Source organism: Oncorhynchus gorbuscha, linkage group LG03 (assembly GCF_021184085.1).
Source record: "Oncorhynchus gorbuscha isolate QuinsamMale2020 ecotype Even-year linkage group LG03, OgorEven_v1.0, whole genome shotgun sequence".
Lineage (NCBI taxonomy): Eukaryota > Metazoa > Chordata > Actinopteri > Salmoniformes > Salmonidae > Oncorhynchus > Oncorhynchus gorbuscha.
Window position 1 is genome coordinate 56,544,424 of NC_060175.1, and position 18,315 is coordinate 56,562,738.

At 43.6% G+C, this 18,315-nt stretch overlaps 1 protein-coding gene across 13 annotated transcripts in view; it reads left to right on the plus strand.

Moving 5' to 3' along the window:
• LOC124031607 (neuron navigator 1-like) overlaps positions 1 to 18,315 on the plus strand; it is a 143,447-nt gene that overhangs the window by 24,207 nt on the left and 100,925 nt on the right. For all 13 annotated transcript variants that reach the window (XM_046343061.1, XM_046343055.1, XM_046343059.1 and 10 more), the window contains exons 2-3: positions 8,966 to 9,825; positions 10,075 to 10,163. In XM_046343061.1, the coding sequence (XP_046199017.1) occupies positions 8,993 to 9,825; positions 10,075 to 10,163 (922 nt within the window). In that variant the 5' untranslated portion in view covers positions 8,966 to 8,992. The remainder of the gene's footprint in view (positions 1 to 8,965; positions 9,826 to 10,074; positions 10,164 to 18,315) is intronic.

Genomic DNA, 18,315 nt, shown 5'->3' on the forward strand with positions numbered 1-18,315 from the left:
AGGTCTCTCCAGAGGTGTTCGATCAGGTTCAAGTCCGGGCTCTGGCTGGGCCAATCAAGGACATTCAGAGACTTGACCCAAAGCCAATCATGCGTTGTCTTAGGGTCGTTGTCCTGTTGGAAGGTGAACCTTCAACCCAGTCTGAGGTCCTGAGCGCTCTGGAGCATGTTTTCATCAAGGATCTCTCTGTACTTTGCTCTGTCCATGATTCCCTCCATCCTGACTAGTCTCCCAGTCCCTGCTGCTGAAAAACATCCCCACAGCATAATGCTATCACCACCATACTTCACTGTAGGGATGGTGCCAGGTTTCCTCCAGATGTGACATTTGGCATTCAAGCCAAACAGTTCAATCTTGGTTTAATCAGAACAGAGAATATTGTTTCTCATGGTCTGACAGTCTTTAGGTGCCTTTTGGCAAACTCCAAGCTGGCTGTCATGTATGTGCCTTTTACTAAGGAGTGGCTTCCGTCTGTCAACAACTACAGACCAGTATCCCTTGTTTCTTTTCTCTCCAAAACTCTTGAACGTGCCGTCCTTGGTCAGCTCTCCCGCTATCTCTCTCAGAATGACCTTCTTGATCCAAATCAGTCAGGTTTCAAGACTAGTCATTCAACTGAGACTGCTCTTCTCTGTATCACGGAGGCGCTCCGCACCGCTAAAGCTAACTCTCTCTCCTCTGCTCTCATCCTTCTAGACCTATCGGCTGCCTTCGATACTGTGAACCATCAGATCCTCCTCTCCACTCTCTCCGAGTTGGGCATCTCCGGCGCGGCCCACGCTTGGATTGCGTCCTACCTGACAGGTCGCTCCTACCAGGTGGCGTGGCGAGAATCTGTCTCCTCACCACGCGCTCTCACCACTGGCCTCCGGAGCTGTGAGGGGAACGGCACCTCAGTACCTCCAGGCTCTGATCAGGCCCTACACCCAAACAAGGGCACTGCGTTCATCCACCCTCTGGCCCCTCAAAACCAAGCCTGTCCCCAGGGCTCTGTTCTAGGCCCTCTCCTATTCTCGCTATACACCAAGTCACTTGGCTCTGTCATAACCTCACATGGTCTCTCCTATCATTGCTATGCAGACGACACACAATTAATCTTCTCCTTTCCCCCTTCTGATGACCAGGTGGCGAATCGCATCTCTGCATGTCTGGCAGACATATCAGTGTGGATGACGGATCACCACCTCAAGCTGAACCTCGGCAAGACGGAGCTGCTCTTCCTCCCGGGGAAGGACTGCCCGTTCCATGATCTCGCCATCACGGTTGACAACTCCATTGTGTCCTCCTCCCAGAGCGCCAAGAACCTTGGCGTGATCCTGGACAACACCCTGTCGTTCTCAACTAACATCAAGGCGGTGGCCCGTTCCTGTAGGTTCATGCTCTACAACATCCGCAGAGTACGACCCTGCCTCACACAGGAAGCGGCGCAGGTCCTAATCCAGGCACTTGTCATCTCCCGTCTGGATTACTGCAACTCTAATCCAGGCACTTGTCATCTCCCGTCTGATTACTGCAACTCGCTGTTGGCTGGGCTCCCTGCCTGTGCCATTAAACCCCTACAACTCATCCAGAACGCCGCAGCCCGTCTAGTGTTCAACCTTCCCAAGTTCTCTCACGTCACCCCGTTCCTCCGCTCTCTCCACTGGCTTCCAGTTGAAGCTCGCATCCGCTACAAGACCATGGTGCTTGCCTACGGAGCTGTGAGGGGAACGGCACCTCAGTACCTCCAGGCTCTGATCAGGCCCTACACCCAAATAAGGGCACTGCGTTCATCCACCTCTGGCCTGCTCGCTTCCCTACCACTGAGGAAGTACAGTTCCCGCTCAGCCCAGTCAAAACTGTTCGCTGCTCTGGCTCCCCAATGGTGGAACAAACTCCCTCACGACGCCAGGACAGCGGAGTCAATCACCACCTTCCGGAGACACCTGAAACCCCACCTCTTTAAGGAATACCTAGGATAGGATAAGTATCCCCCCCCCCTTTAAGATTTAGATGCACTATTGTAAAGTGACTGTTCCACACTGGATGTCATAAGGTGAATGCACCAATTTGTAAGTCGCTCTGGATAAGAGCGTCTGCTAAATGACTTAAATGTAATGTAAATGTAATGTAAATGTCTGGCCACTCTACCATAAAAGAGTGAGTGCTGCAGAGATGGTTGTCCTTCTGGAAGGTTCTCCCATCTCCACAGAGGAACTCTGGAACTCTGTCAGAGTGACCATTGGGTTCTTGATAACCTTCCTGATCAAGGCCCTTCTCCCCCGATTACTCACCCGGGAGGCAAGCTCTAGGAAGAGTCTTGGTGGTTCCTAAATTCTTCCATTCAAGAATGATGGAGGCCACTGTGTTCTTGGGGACCTTCAATGCTGCAGAATTGTTTTGGTACCCTTACCCAGATCTGCGCCTTAACACAATCCTGTCTCAGAGCTCTACGGCCAATTCCTTCGACCTCAAGGGTTGGTTTTTGTTCTGACATGCACAATCAATTAAATTTACCACAGAAGGACTCCAACCAAGTTGTAGAAACATCTCAAGGATGATCTTTGGAAACAGGATGCACCTGAGCTCAATTTTGAGTCTCATAACAAAGGGTCTGAATACTTATGTAAATAAGGTATTTCTGTTTTTATTTATTTTTTTAATACATTTTCACAAAATTCTAAAAACCTGTTTTCGCTTTGTCATCACGGGACATTGTGTTGCAGATTGATGAGGATATTTTGTTGTCGTTGTTGTAATACATTTTTGAGTAAGGCTGTAACGTAACAAAATGTGGAAAAAGTCAAGGGGTCTGAATATTTTCCGAATGCACTGTACATACAACAATGTAGGTCTCTCTTGGGAAATGCAAGTTGTATCTCAAAAAGGCTAACCTCGTTAAGTACAACAACACAAGTATGCACAACTATGCTCCAAGCGCTTCCTGTGTTTGTAGGCAGACAAACTGAATCATTGTGTTAACCCTATTATAGCCCTAGCTATTTATTGGTTAGTGAACATAAGGAATATTAATCCGATTCTAGATCCCGTTTCATCATTTTGAGCTTTATCGGTAAATCCGCATCATGATTATTAAACAGCAGAACAATAGATGCCAATGATCCTATTACAGTAACACTTAGACCAGAATTATGATAATTGGTAGATAAGTATGTGAAACACACCGCGAGCACTTCTTTCTTTCCAACAAGCTCATTTTCCAATCACTCGAGCGATGGTTATCGCGAGACAGAGATGTGAAAGGGATATAGAGGCAGCCGATGCCTTTCTGCTGGAGGCCGTGTTGAATGACAAAAGCAGAAGAGTGAGCCGTCATGGAGATACAGCGTCTCAGCCCCGCTCAACCACTGTCTTCTCACTGGGGGCCTTGAGCCAAATGTAAGGCGAGACACAGTGTTTTGATGCTTCCGCCTCTGACCCCCCCACCTGTCTGTCTGTGTGTGGGGGCGAATGTGTGTCACTGTGTGTTGCTTTTGTGTGTGTGGATGTTGGTTTGTGTGTCAGTGTCTGACTATGTGTCCGTGCATGTGTTTGTGCATGCATGTGTGTTTGCCCCCCTCCAGTCTCTGGGACTCAGAATTTAGGAAATGGATCAAGATATAACGCAAGTAGACAATGTCATTATGAAGTGGTGCTCGCCTATCGCCTAGTGGTCAGCTCTAGTGGGCAGTCATGCATCATTATGGTGTAAAACTCAGCTTTGCTTGAAACTCAGCTATGCTTGAAACTGAAATTCACAGTTTGACAACTTTGTTCAGCCTGCTGCCACAGACGTCACTTGATCAACTGGTTGTAATGTAGAATTCGATCGATGCAAGCTGATTGGGTCAGATTGGGTCAGTTTCCTGTATTGGTCCATTTCAAATGATGGGATTAGCTATTGAACTGAAGAAGAGCTACAAGCAACTGGTCGAAAGCAGACATGTTTTTTTGTCAGACGGTGTATAGTTAGCAATTTTCCAATATGCTTGTTTATTAAAATTAGCCACTTTCATGGGTGATTTATAAACATTTGGATTTACAAGAGAGCAAAAAATGAAGACCACTACACTTTTCAAATATCACATTGGGAATATAAAACCAACCCTTTTCAATCCCGTTGATCTTCAAGATCTGAATGACTGTTTGGAAATCCAGGACATTTACAACCCTCATCTGAATATCAACTCACAATAGTTTTTGTATATTTTTATATTCTGTTTTGTGTTTCCATGTGAATGTTAACACGACTTAATCAAGAGCGGTACAAGTCTTAGGTTCAACATAAAGAGATGTAGGCAGAACTAGCCTCAAAATGTCCTCAGCTTTGGGTAGTAAGACAAGGCCCTGAATTTTAAGGTCTCTCTGCAACCAGCTATTAAAATGGCATTTTTCCTTGTGTATTTTAGAGAGAACATTGAGTAATTCTATTGGAAGTTGATTTGTATATTTAAAAACCATCCCACTTGGCAGACAACTGGTTGAAACAACGTTGTTTCCACATCATTTCAATGAAATTCTGTAGAGCCAATGTGGAATAGATGTTCCACATTACCACTGGGTACAATTGACATCTGTGCCCAGTAGGATGGTTCAATGCAGGCTGATTGTTGGTATGTTTACTGGGCTGGGGCAGTAATGCTGGCTGTGTGGTTTGATGTTTGCCCGTTGGAAGGAGCTGTGCTGAATGTCAAAATCAAACAGTGACGGACCATGAACTCAAGGGATAGCTTGACATGATGCCACACAAAAATATGAATCACTGTATGTGTGCGTGTGTGTTGTGTACGGAATTTGGGCGTGTGAGAGAGATTGAATAAGAGCGAATGACAGCGAGGGGAGGGGGTTAGTGCAGAAGAAAATACATTAAACATAAACAGACTGTTAAAATATATTCAAGCCTCGTTCTTAGTGCTTCCATTGGCTCATTTGTGTCCAGCATCCTCTGACCCACACACTCACACACTCTCTTTAACGCAACACGTGGGTCTTACATTGCATTCAACTGCGTTATAGGTTTATCCCATTGCAGTGGTTAGCAGTTGGTATGGAACACTGACATATGCAGGAATGCTTAGGACTTATAGAGGAATTACTCTGGCTGGCGTGGAACAGGAAGTCTGCAGTTAGGTGAGAAAATATCTGTACTTTCTATTTCAGCCTATTGAGCTATTTTCAGATCAGATTCATATTACTGCTTTACAATTGTACAAATTCTACTATATGTCTAAAATAGTAAACTCTCTGTTTTACTCCTTTGCTTTAACCCTTTGTAAAAAAAAAATGGCTATTGAGCTATTTTCAGATCAGATTCATATTACTGCTTTACAATTGTACAAATTCTACTATATGTCAAAAATAGTAAACTCTGTTTTACTCCTTTGCTTTTACCCTTCGTAGGAGGAGATGTGTCACTCCACTGTCATTAATGCCAAACAGATTCATTTTAATTAGTGTGTGTGTGTGTGTGTGTGTGTGTGTGTGTGTGTGTGTGTGTGTGTGTGTGTGTGTGTGTGTGTGTGTGTGTGTGTGTGTGTGTGTGTGTGTGTGTGTGTGTGTGTGTGTGTGTGTGTGTGTGTGTGTGTGTGTGTGTGTGTGTGTGTGTGTGTGTGTGTGTGTGTGTGTGTGTGTGTGTGTGTGCACGTGCAATGTATGTGGCAACATCTGCTGCTCTACTACAAGGCCTATGTACACTAAAAGACCTGCTCGTCAAACATCTCATTCCAAAATCAGGGTCATTAATATGGAGCTGGTCCCCCTTTTGCTGCTATAACAGACTTCACTCTTCTGGGAAGGCTTTCCACTAGATGTTGGAACATTGCTGCGTTGACTTGCTTCCACTCAGCCACAAGAGAATTAGTGAAGTCGGGCACTGATGTTGGGCGAATAGGCCAGGCTCGCAGTCAGCGTTCCAATTCATCCCAAAGGTGTTCGATGGGGTTGAGGTCAGGGCTTTGTGCAGGCCAGTCAAGTTCTTCTACACCGATCTCGACAAACCATTTCTGTATGGACCTCACTTTGTGCACGGGTGCATTGCTATGCTGAAAAAGGAGGTAGCCTAGTAGTTAGAGGGTTGGACTAGTAACCGAAAGGTTGCAAGATCGAATCCCCGAGCTGACAAGGTAAAAATCTGTCATTCTGCCCCTGAACAAGGCAGTTAACCCACTGTTCCTATGCTGTCATTGAAAATAAGAATTTGTTCTTAACTGACTTGCCCTGTTAATAAATGAAGGTAAAAAAATATATAATAATAAAAAGGGCCATCCCCAAACAATTGCCACAAAGTTGGAAGCACAGAATCGTCTAGAATGTCATTGTATGCGGTAGCGTAAAGATTTCATTCGACCGGTACAGCTTTAGCAGGGAAGACATTTGACTAACTTATTTGTTAAAAAGTTGGCATCCTATGACGGTGCCACGTTGAAAGTCACTGAGGTCTTCAGTAAGGCCATTCTACTGACAATGTTTGTCTATGAAGATTGCATGGCTGTGTGCTCAACCTGTCAGCAACGGGTGTGGCTAAAATAGCCGAATCCACTAATTTGAAGGGCTGAAGGGAATGAGCTGTTCCGTCGTCAGGATTGTGGAATAATTCTAATGTTAAGGTAAAATTGGAAAGGGAGAACGCTGATCTGAGAGCAGTGCTATCTTTCTTCCGATCCGATCCGTATCAACACATGCCTCAACGGACGCACCTAGCGAACGTTCTCTAGGCGAGGTGTTTTAGGGAAATGCATGTTACATCTTCGGCTGTTGTATGAAAGATGCATCGTTAGAACACTCATACGCCTAAATTCCACCCCTGTCGGGAAACTTGGCCCTGTTCTGTTTATCTCCACTCCAGTGATTACTGAGTGGTTAATCTGGAACAGAGACATGGTGCCATGTGTTGTGCAAGGGAGGTAAATAGGGATAAAACATCTACATGTCCAATTATATACTTCACTGAGTATCTTAGAAGTGATTGCCTCTGGCAATCTAATGTGCAGCTGTAGCACACCACGTCAACAAGTACCCCACGGTACAGATAGCTGGTGCTGGTTTGTTGTGATATGAGGGTGGTAGATAGGGGCTGGGTGTTGATGGGGAGGCCATGGTTCGCTAAGGAGGAGTGGTGGAGCATGTCCAAGGGACCAGAGCAGACGTTGGGGTGGGGTGCTGCTGGCACCACCTTAAAGGGCCGGCGGTCCTGCTAAGTGTGCCAAACGGTGTCAGTCGGTCACAGACTCTCCCAGCATGCAGTTCACTGGAGGGGAGAGCCTCATGTTGGAATATGTTTGTGGCAAAGCTGCTTCAACCTTAACAAGTAATATTGATGATATAGATCATTCTAACAAAGATATATTTGAATTGACTTTCATGACACTCCAATCTTATCCACACCCCCACTCATTCGTAAGTCTTTGTTTAAATGATATTTGAATGGGAAATACAGTAAATCTGTAGACTGTAACCCTCTCTCTCGTTGTCAGACAGACAGCCTGATATGCACATCTGTTGTCCAGTATACAGTGGAACAAATGTTACAATAAGCATGCTGTGTCTTCCGTCTCCTACGGATTGCAAGAACACGATCCACTGTATAACTTCTTATTTCAGACAGACACATGCGTGTGTTCTCCCTAGTCTCCCACAAAGCAGGACCACACACATCGAGCTTTAAAACAATGCTCAATTTGTTTCAGATTGATTCCATATGATGTGTACAGTAGGCTAGCTACTGATATTTGCCAGTCTGGAAGTAAAATACCATTAAAAAGGCAACAACTTAGAATCAATCAATTGAAACATGACAACAGTTTTGATGATTTTCGCTGGGTCTGATACAAATGGAAATGAACGCTAACAGTTTTTCTCAATCGCATTCAAGCAGTTTCTGGATCTGTGTTGAAAGGTATTTATATCAGAACAGCAATGATCAAATGCTCAACTAGGCCTACAGAACTTCTGATCATTTTCTCGCCTTAGTACTACGCCTTAGACTTGCAACATCTTAGACCTTTTGCAAAAAAAATTAAACAGATGTCATCAGTTAATACAAAAATTCACTGTATAGTGTTTTGTTCACAGAATATTAAAACATTGTAAGAGAAATGTGTGCAATTGTGTTGCACACTGTTTTCGGCAATAAGTAAATACTACTTAATCACCCCATCAGTGCCATACCATGTACAATATATGGAAAGTTAAAGGCAAAGGGGAATGTCTACAATATGTTTTACAATACTGTGGACATGCAGGGAATGACGTTGGGTTCCTTCTAAGTAACTTTGGGTTACTATTCAGTCATTATCGCCAACATTTTGACCTTCCATTATAGAGCTTTGCTTTGGTGTGAATTGAGGCCTGTACATTCATTTCAGTTGTGTTCCTCCTTTGTATTCACCTTTCCTTTTTTTCTGTTGTGGATTGTGTTTCTGTGCTCCAATGGAAAGTCTACAAAACTGTGAGCAAACCAGCCTTTGCACTGAATACATGGAATTGGATTGAGATGGTACTGATGACAGAATCCTCCACCCAATGTGATAATTTTTTTGAAATAAAAAATTGTTTATCAGGAATAATATTGTTCAGTCAAATATACGTAAAAAGGAGAGTAATTTCCCATAATTCTGCACTTTTGTAAAGTTGTACTCTGATCATCATGATTTAGTCACTGCTAATAAAATGCAGATTTTTAAAAGACAGACTAACTTTCTGTTTTGTCTGTTTGGACTCAAGAGATAAGTATGGTTGCGTGAATGTTTTTGCAGGAAGTCGGGCTCATTTATATTAGCAATTTTGACGGTATATGTCGATGTATTTATGTTTTGAGAAGGTAGCTACATTTTCAAAACGCGAAAAACCCACAGAGTTTTGTGTCTTGTGGACTCTGTTTTGAAAATCCACAACAATTGTTCCATAAAATTGTTGTAGGCGATTGAGAAAAAGTGTAAATATGAAATATGGAGAGCGGTGTGTCATTTATTTATTCTTTTTCTTTCAGAAACTGTCCCAGTGATATTTATTGACCATGAGCGGCGGTGTGAACATTAAGAACATGTCTCAGGCCCAACCAGGCTCAGGTCTGGTTTCTGGTATCCCCCTACCCCGGAGCATGATCCCCCTCTCCAGACTGGACCCCAAACACCAAGGGGGCGGCGGCCTCCATAACTCCACAGCACAGTTTCAGCTCAGCGCCAAAACGCATCCCTCCTCCTCCTCCACCTTTTCAAATGAGCTGCAAAGAGGTGCAGCTTTGAAGAGCCACCTGCTGCAGCAGAGGGGTGGTATCTGTTCCCCTTGTCCCCCCTCCAGAGCCTCCTATGCCCCAGAGAGAGGCACAGGCAGCCGGTCAGCCTACAGCAGCCCCCAGGTCCCCAAGAGGCAAGCTCCACCACCACGCTCCAAGGACACCCTTGACCTCCGCAGCAGCAGCGCGCTATCCCAGAAGGCTTTGCGAGAACTTCACGTCAGGAGAAACGCCAACAGGAACTGGGCCTCAGGCGAGGTTTGCCCCAGAAGTCTGGATGACAATGGAGACGCACAGGATGCCTTGTGCAAGCTCTCTGGTGGTAATGTCCACTCAGGCCAAAGCCGGGGTAGATTCTCCCACACTAAAGCAGGGAACGGGAACCTGATCACCTCTGTGTTGACGACCACCCATACATGCCAGGAGCGTAGGGAACCAGGAAAGCTCTCCAGCCAAGGCATGGGCATGTCTGAGAGAGATATGTCCACCAACAAACCCAGAGAGTCCCATCAGAGCCAGGGTGGTGGTGATGGCAGTCAGACAGTCAGTGTGACACGCCGAGGGATTGAGCCAGCCCAAGTCAACATGGCCACTGTGGCACCTTTCACGTTCAGGTGATGGCAGTGTTTCACATTTTTAGACGGATAACATCACCGTTACTCTACTGTACACTCACTGGCTGTATGTCCTGGAATACATTCTAGACAGAAAACATGATCAGAGAACATGTATTTGTTCTGCATATCAATTAGGTGTAATTCCCTCGCAAAGCTGACTTCTGTAATTCAAGTCATATAATTAGGCGTATTGCCTGTGCATGATGTTGTATCATTCTGTGAAGTGACGGTCAGCTTTGTGTGTAGGTTGCAGGCCCAGGATGGTGATACCTCTTCTCTGGAGGACCTGAGTGACTGCTCCTCTGACTCCATGGAGGTGTGCTGTGATGACCTGGGTGAGTCACATTCATTCACTGCATGTCTTGCCCCCATCACATTACAGTATATTACGGTAGGCCAACTAGGTAAAGTATTCTGCCACACTTGGAATCCAACCAAGAATAAATGATTTAAAAACAAACGGGTTTTGTTGAGTAAATTCAACTTCCGTTAAAGCATCTCTTGGACATCCTTTTCTTTTTGCCAATTTATTGAAGATACTGTATGTCTGTGGGTTTTACTGCCCATGTCCTACACCACTAGGATTAAGGCTTAGGTGTTACATAAATCTGCAGATACAGGGGTTTTGGTACCAAATCTAGTCCTCCTGCTGTAGATGGTTATCGGAGCAGGCTTTCTGGGTATTTCTTTTTGTCGTTTTCAGCCACTTATCTGCCTCTAAAGGCTTGGCATCATCCCACAATTCCCCGCTGACAAATGTATCTGCTTGATTCTGGAGTTCTCATCTGGGCCTTGAAGGCCACATGTATAAAGAAACAGACTTAACTTTGGACATGATTTTGCAGCGCTGCGAAAATGATACCAGGAATAGTCGAACATATAATAATATAATAATAATAATATATGCCATTTAGCAGACGCTTTTATCCAAAGCGACTATATGGTAAGCATTGTACTTAGGTATCGTTAATCCATAGGATTTAGGATTTGATTTAGAATTTTAAGACCCCTTGAAGTATCAAACAAATAGTTAAAATACATTATTTGATTAAACATTTTTTTTGGGGGGGCACCTTACTGCTATTAGCCCATACAAACGCATTGACCAACAGATTCACTACATGGAACAACAGATAGTCCCCCCAAAAAAATCTAAAGGATGTTTGTGTCTGTCCTACATCTGAGAGATATAAGAAAGATCAGGAAACATTTGTAACATTTTTTTTTTTTTACATGTACTTAAGCTCTTATTTTTGGCCCTAACATGTATGTATGTGTCTTCTGTTTCCCTCTACAACACTCACAGGCAGTGCTGGAGACATTAGAAGGGACTGTGACAAAATCACATTTGAAAGCAGTGCAGATCAACACACACACACACACACACACACACACACACACACACACACACACACACACACACACACACACACACACACACACACACACACACACACACACACACACACACACACACACACACACACACACACACACACACACACACACACACACACACACACACACACACACACACACACTACCAGATGATCCCAATACCTTTCTGTTGCAGTTTAGTCACTACAAGCTATAAATCCATTTTCTCATATCTAGATATGTTATTTAGTTCATTTATTGAAGTAATGGCAGTAAGATTTAATTCAAACTCTTCATCAAATGTTTTTTTTTTCTTCACATTTGTTTCTAATACCCCCAGGTGTCCTAAATAGAGAATCAAATGGCCTGATTGTCCATGTTTTTACTATCTTAAAACAATTCTGGGTTAAGGAAGTAGTATGTGTTTTGAATTTTAAAAAGCTATGGTCCCTGTCACAGGCAAGTTATGGACCTAAACTCAAACACTCATGAAAACATGAAAACATTTATCTATATCAAATAATACAATTTTGTCCATACAAATGTTTTCATGGAAGTTATTGAACAATTTTTATTTTTGACACATAAACACCATCTCAAACCATCTCAGTTGCCTTGTGTTTAAAGTGTCTGCCCTGAGACTGGATTGTTGGGATTTCGATCCCCAGCCGAGTTCACAAAATACTCTTTGGCGCTCAGCATTAAGCATTAAGGACATGGATTGGGGATAAGGCTCTGGTGCCTTCAGAAAGTACTCATACCCTTTGACTTACTCCAAATAGTGTTGTGTTTCAGCCTGAATTCAAAATGGATTTAAAAAATAATTGCACCAATCTACACAAATAACCCAATAATCACAAAGTGAAAACATGTTTTTTTTTTTTTATAAATGTATTGAAAATAAAATCCAGAAATATCTCAAGTATTCACACCGCTGAATCAATACATGTTAGAATTACCTTTGGCAGCGATACAGCTGTGAGTCTTTCTGGGTAAGTCTCTAAGAGCTTTGCACACCTGAATTGTACAATATTTGCACATTATGCTTTTAAATATTATTCAAGCTCTGTCAAGATGGTTGTTGATCATTGCTAGACAGCCATTTTCAAGTTTTGCCATAGATGTCCAGGCCGATTTAAGTCAAAACTGTAACTAAGCCACTCAGGAACAATCAATGTTGCAACTCCAGTGTATAGTTGGCCTTATGTTATAATGTAGGTTTTTGTCCTGTTGAAAGGTGAATTTGTCTCCCAGTGTCTGGCACGTTTTCCTCTAGGATTTTGCCTGTGCTTTTATGAACAACAAAAAATAAATAATCCTGGTCCTTGCTGAGGACATGCATACCCATAACATGATGCAGCCACCACCATGCTTAAAAATATGAAGAGTGGTACTCAGTTATGTGTTGTTTTTGCCACAAACATAACGCTTTGTATTCAAGTTAATATCTTTGCCAATCTTTTGGGTAATTAAGGTTAGTATTTTGGAGTAATTACAATGTTGTTGATGGATCCATCCTTAGTTTTCTCCTATCACAGCCATTTCTTTCCTCTCTGGCAACTGAATTAGGAAGGATTTACTCCTGAAAAATACTCCTGAATGTATTTAGGCTTGCCATAACAAAGGGGTTTGAATACTTATTGACTAAAGATATTTCAGCTTTTCTTTTGTTCATTTTGATTCATTTGTAAAATTGTCTAAACATAAATCCACTTTGATATTATGGGTATTGTGTGTAGGCCAGTGACACAATCTTAATTGAATCCATTTAAAATTCAGGTTGTAACAGAACACAATGTGTAAAATGTCAAGGGGTGTGAATACTTTCTGAGGGCACAGTACATCAAGTGGCTTCACACTACACAAACAGAAGATACTGTAGGCTCCTGCCCCTATAGGCCATTCTGGCTCAGACAGGGGGTGGCAGGTAGCCTAGTGGTTAGAGCGGATGCTACCATGATTACAGATGAATCAATGAATTATTCACGAGTCCTGAATGAATCGTGAATAATGATGAGTGAGAACGTTAGACGCACAAATATCATACCCCCAGGACATGCTAACTTCTCACCATTACAATAACATGGGGAGTTACTGTATCACCAGTACTCAATGACAGGTTAAAAATCAGGCTAAAACAAGGATTAAAAGATCAAAAAGTTAAGAGCATAAACTCTATCTAACACGCTCTTCTCTATCCTTGCTTCCAACTGCCTCTCTACACATATATGCCTGTATTTCTATCATATACAATTAGCCAACCCTGATTCTACACACATTCCTCACACATTCAATAAACACACTTAACTGTTGCAGGTGAAATGGTTGAAAAACATGCAAATTGGTCCGTTGGCAGACCACTCCCTATTCTTGCCTAAACATCATACTGTTACCATGGTTACACCATTGATTTTCAAATCTTACCAAAGTTGCCCTAATAAAGATGCAATAGTCTTTACAAGCCATAATGTTGAATGACCTATTTTACACTTCCTTTACCGGTTCTACATGCTGTTGGTCCTTTTGGCGGTAGGATGTGGCAATGGGGTATCCACAAGAAAGTGTTGTAGAAGCACATTTCCTCGCAACCAGCTGAAAGTGTTTGCCATTTGGTCTGTGGCTTCGGTTAGGCTCGGCCATATTGTGTAAGTGTTTGTCACGTGCGAATTTCATCAGTATGGAAAATAAAAAACTGGAAATACAAACTGATATACAGACCTGCGTACTGAATGTTGCGTTGATAACACTTCATTCAGTGTTATCAGATTACCACCGACATAGGGCCAAAATCAGCGGACAACAGGCAAAGTACGTTGAAATTATTTTTATTGTGTGTCTTTTGTTGTTGAATTTGACCCCTTTTTCTCCCCAATTTCGTGGTATCCAATTGTTTTTTTTAGTAGTCACTATCTTGTCTCATCGTACGGGCTCGGGAGAGACGAAGGTTGAAAGTCATGCGTCCTCCGATACACAACACAACCAAGCCAAGCCAAGCCACACTGCTTCTTAACACAGCGCGCATCCAACCCGGAAGCTAGCTGCACCAATGTGTCAGAGGAAACACCGTGCACCTGGCAACCTTGGTTAGCGCGCACTGCGCCCTGCCCGCCACAGGAGTCACTGGTGCGTGATGAGACAAGGATATTCCTACCGGCCAAACCCGGACTACGCTAGGCCAATTTTGCGTCGCCCACGGACCTCCCGGTCACGGCCGGTTACGACAAAGCCTGGGCGCAAGCCCAGGGTCTCTGGTGGCCCAGCTGGCACTGCAGTACAGCGAACTTGACCACTGCGCCATCCGGGAGGCCCCCGTTGAAATGAAGTTTGTTCAACATTCTGACTTGTGTTGGGACTGTTTGGGAATGGTGAGCCTACATGTTAGAGACGAGTGTGTAAGTATTTCCCTCTCGGATTCTAAAAGACAGAAGGCATGTCAACCCCAACAGATTACATTGGTTCCCGAGCTGAGCATCTCAATAGGCACTAGGCTGCCTCCCTCCGGAGCCCCTGGAAAGTGTCCCCTTGGTCCATCTGATGTCCACCATTAAAGCTGTGGCAGAGACTCTCCCCATGGCTCACTTAGCATTGCAGATTCCCAAACCACTTCCCCATTTGTGCTCCACCCACGCTCCACCACCCGGCGGAGAGACCCTCCAATCCAGCAACCACAAACGCCTCCGGGTTTTCATCCAGTTGCTCACCGCCTGTGGTTAAGCCTGTTCCACACCATCGTTTAAAACACTGTTCCATAAAACCTTTGTCTTTAAAAAAAAAGTACAAATCATGAGTCTTCTCATTGTAGCTAGGGAAATCATCCCACTTCTGACACCATGTGTGACGAAGTTGGCATTCACCTCGTGCACATAAAAAGGTTTCTTTCAGTCTGGACTAGTTTTAAACATTTTTATGTGTTGTCAATAAATACACCGATGGGTTAAAATCAGGCTAAAGGAGCTAAAAGCAAGTATTACAAGTACAAAAAGGTAAGAGCATAAAATCTAGCAAAGATATGCTCTCCGCTCTCCTCTATCCTTCTGCTTTTGCTTCTATGATATCATGGCGGTCCACAAACAATGGTTTAAGTGCATGCCTATCTGCTGGAATGTACGATCAATCAAAATCAGCCTAATTCTGTGCTACCATAATAAAAACACAAAATCGAGACCAAATAAATCCCCAACTTCTACCACACCCTCCCTCCTCCCACAAAAAACCCTCCCAACCTCATTCAACCTTATCTATATCATGGTGAAACACTCCACCCTTGGAATTGTTCAGCATGTCAACAACCATTTCAACAGTAACAGAAGGGCCCCAACAGTAGGTCCACTTACTTACAGGTGCATCTATGTAAACTCCATCAGTCCGCACTGTAGTTCTACCAATCTGTTTTACGGCCTCTGCATACGATTACATCATGACTGGTCCTATATCTCTGAGCCTCTCTAGCCTCTCTCTGTACCTGGCATCCACCAAATGCTGCACTGTGTTCTCCCCCACAACTACAGCACTTAACCTTCACATTGCTTCCACATTCATCGTAATCATGTGCACCTCCACACTTGGTACATACCCCCCCCCCCCCTCTTTATACTGAGCAGTGACATGTCCCATTCCTTGGCATTTAAAACACTGCAGTGCATATGGGACAAATTCTCTAACATTGAAACTAATGAATCCTATCTGTACTTTTCCCAGCAAGACCTTCTCAAAAACTCAGCATCGTTGATAGGCTTTAACGTTTTTGACCCTCTTTCCTCCTGATCAACCTCTTGGCACCAATCACTCTGCCTCCCTTCACATTTTCTTAAATATCATCTGTGGACATATATATTGGGACCCCAAGGGTGACTCACATCCATCTCCACCCTTGGGGTTACACACTCGCGTATAAGCACCAGGGACATGGTTTTTAATCTTCTTCCCATTAAGCTTTTCCATTTTCAGAATCCTCTCTTGCTGAGCCTGGCAACCGCACAATATTAGCAATCTACCATTTCCAATGAACCAAGCTCATATGACTTCACCTACCTCTTTCTCTACGGCGGTTAGTTAGTCGGACTGGGTGTAAGTGAGGCCCTGTGGTCTCATCAAATACTATCACCACTTTCCTCTCCAACACATCATTACTCTTGCTTCATACCGTGGCCCTCTTTATGTTTTCTTTACTAGACTCTCCAATGCTTTCTGTACCATGATCTCTCTTCTTCCTGTCTTTGAACCTCATCCTCCCGCTCCATACCATCAGAACTGACGCCCAGATTGTTTGCATTCCAGCCCAGCTGTTGCTTCACCAACTTTTTCTCAATTTCTCCCGCACTACTCTCCGCCATTTCCGACCTCCAACCCTCTCTTCCTCAGCTAGCTTTATTCCTGCTCTTCTCTTTCCTTCTACAACAACTTTCTGTCTTTCCTCGTTTACTAACTGTATGTGTCATTCGATCAAGCGTCCGGATTGACTGTCTGCATAGGTTGTTTGGTGGTGGAACAGGAAATGGGGCGATGATTCAATGATGTCAACGTCAGTCAAGGTGCCTAGTCCCGCCTCTCTCAATACCCCCTTCCGGGGGGTGTTCCACTATGACCTCCTGAAGTCCCAGATACTTTTCAGCTGCAGCCACAATAGATGACCAACTTCTTTCCTTTCTTTGATACTTGTGCCGTACAGTTAACAGATAGTAATAATAATGTATTACATTTGTAATGATCTCTTCATTATTCAGAATAATCTCACAGTTGCAATGACCGCTACAAAATCCAACTTAACACATAGCATATCCGGTTCTCTTGCTTGGCACACATTCATGGGCTGCGGTTCATCCGCGACCATATATTCAACACTGTCACTTGCTTTCTCAACTCTTTTGGTTGCCTCCACATAGGAGATCTGATGGACCATCCTGACTTTTGCCACCTCAACTTCCTTCAACATTACAGGGCACTATAAGAGCTCTAACCCTCAACTACCATCGACACCCCAGAGATGAATCCCTTAGCAAGCGCCCTGCTCCGAAGTTCAAACCACGACACGTTGGATGTCAAGATTCTTGTGATTCCCACTGCACTTTCTCCCTGTTCCTCAGAAATACAATTAATCAGAACAAGCCCACTTCTGGTCACTCAAATTGACTCCACTTTTCCCAGCACCCGTTTGACCTTCCTCGAGACCTCATACGGGTCTCCCAGATATTCATCCTTATCCAAAAAACTTCATCCAAACAGGACACATATCCTTGCCTGCATTACACGTACCATCCACTTCAATTCTAGACCACTTCTATTTTGTTCTATTCCTCGACGCAACTGTTTTCCATTGATCTTCTCCAACCCTACTCAACGCACTTCTTGTTTCTAACTCAGCAACAGTAGCGGTGCGTGGGTCAAATCACTGGGGAAGCCAAGCTCCCCCCCCTCCCCCAAACCTATGTGTTGTGATAATTGCGTTGCTTGCTGAAACAATAAGAAGACACAGTGGCAGAATACATTCAACCACATCTTTGTTTCTTATCACAAAACCAGATAGCAACTTCTGTCCAGTGAAGTCCACAAAGCACATTGCATGTACAGTTACAGACAGTTTCATGACCTACAGCATGGTCAAGCAAGTTACTGTTTCCAACATTTTCGGAAACAACTACTGATTTAGAACCACAGAGTTATCGCAAAGTCGCAAAGACTGATGATAGCTGACACCACTATTCCAGCACCATTTCAACATCATTAAGTCACCTCTGCTTAGTCTAATACAGTGACAACTAAAAGATAGCAAAAACAATTCAGTCCAATCAACATAAGCTAAATAGCATATGCTGTGGCCGTTCATGGTTATGATTTCTGTGTGCCTGTTTGCATGTGTGTGTTATTGTGTGTGTGTGTGTGTGTGTGTGTACGTGTTCGTACAAAAAATATGTTGACTCACCCTACTTGTAGAGAAACGCTAATGCCATCCTCTCTTTCATGTTGACGAAATTATCTATCACTCTGTCATACAGTATACACTTTTATTTTTTGTTGTCCTAGCCTACCTGGCTAAAATGCTTGCTCGCTAGCCTAACTTCCATTCATGGGCAACGTTAGCTAGTTAACATTAGCCTTCAACATCTAGCTGCA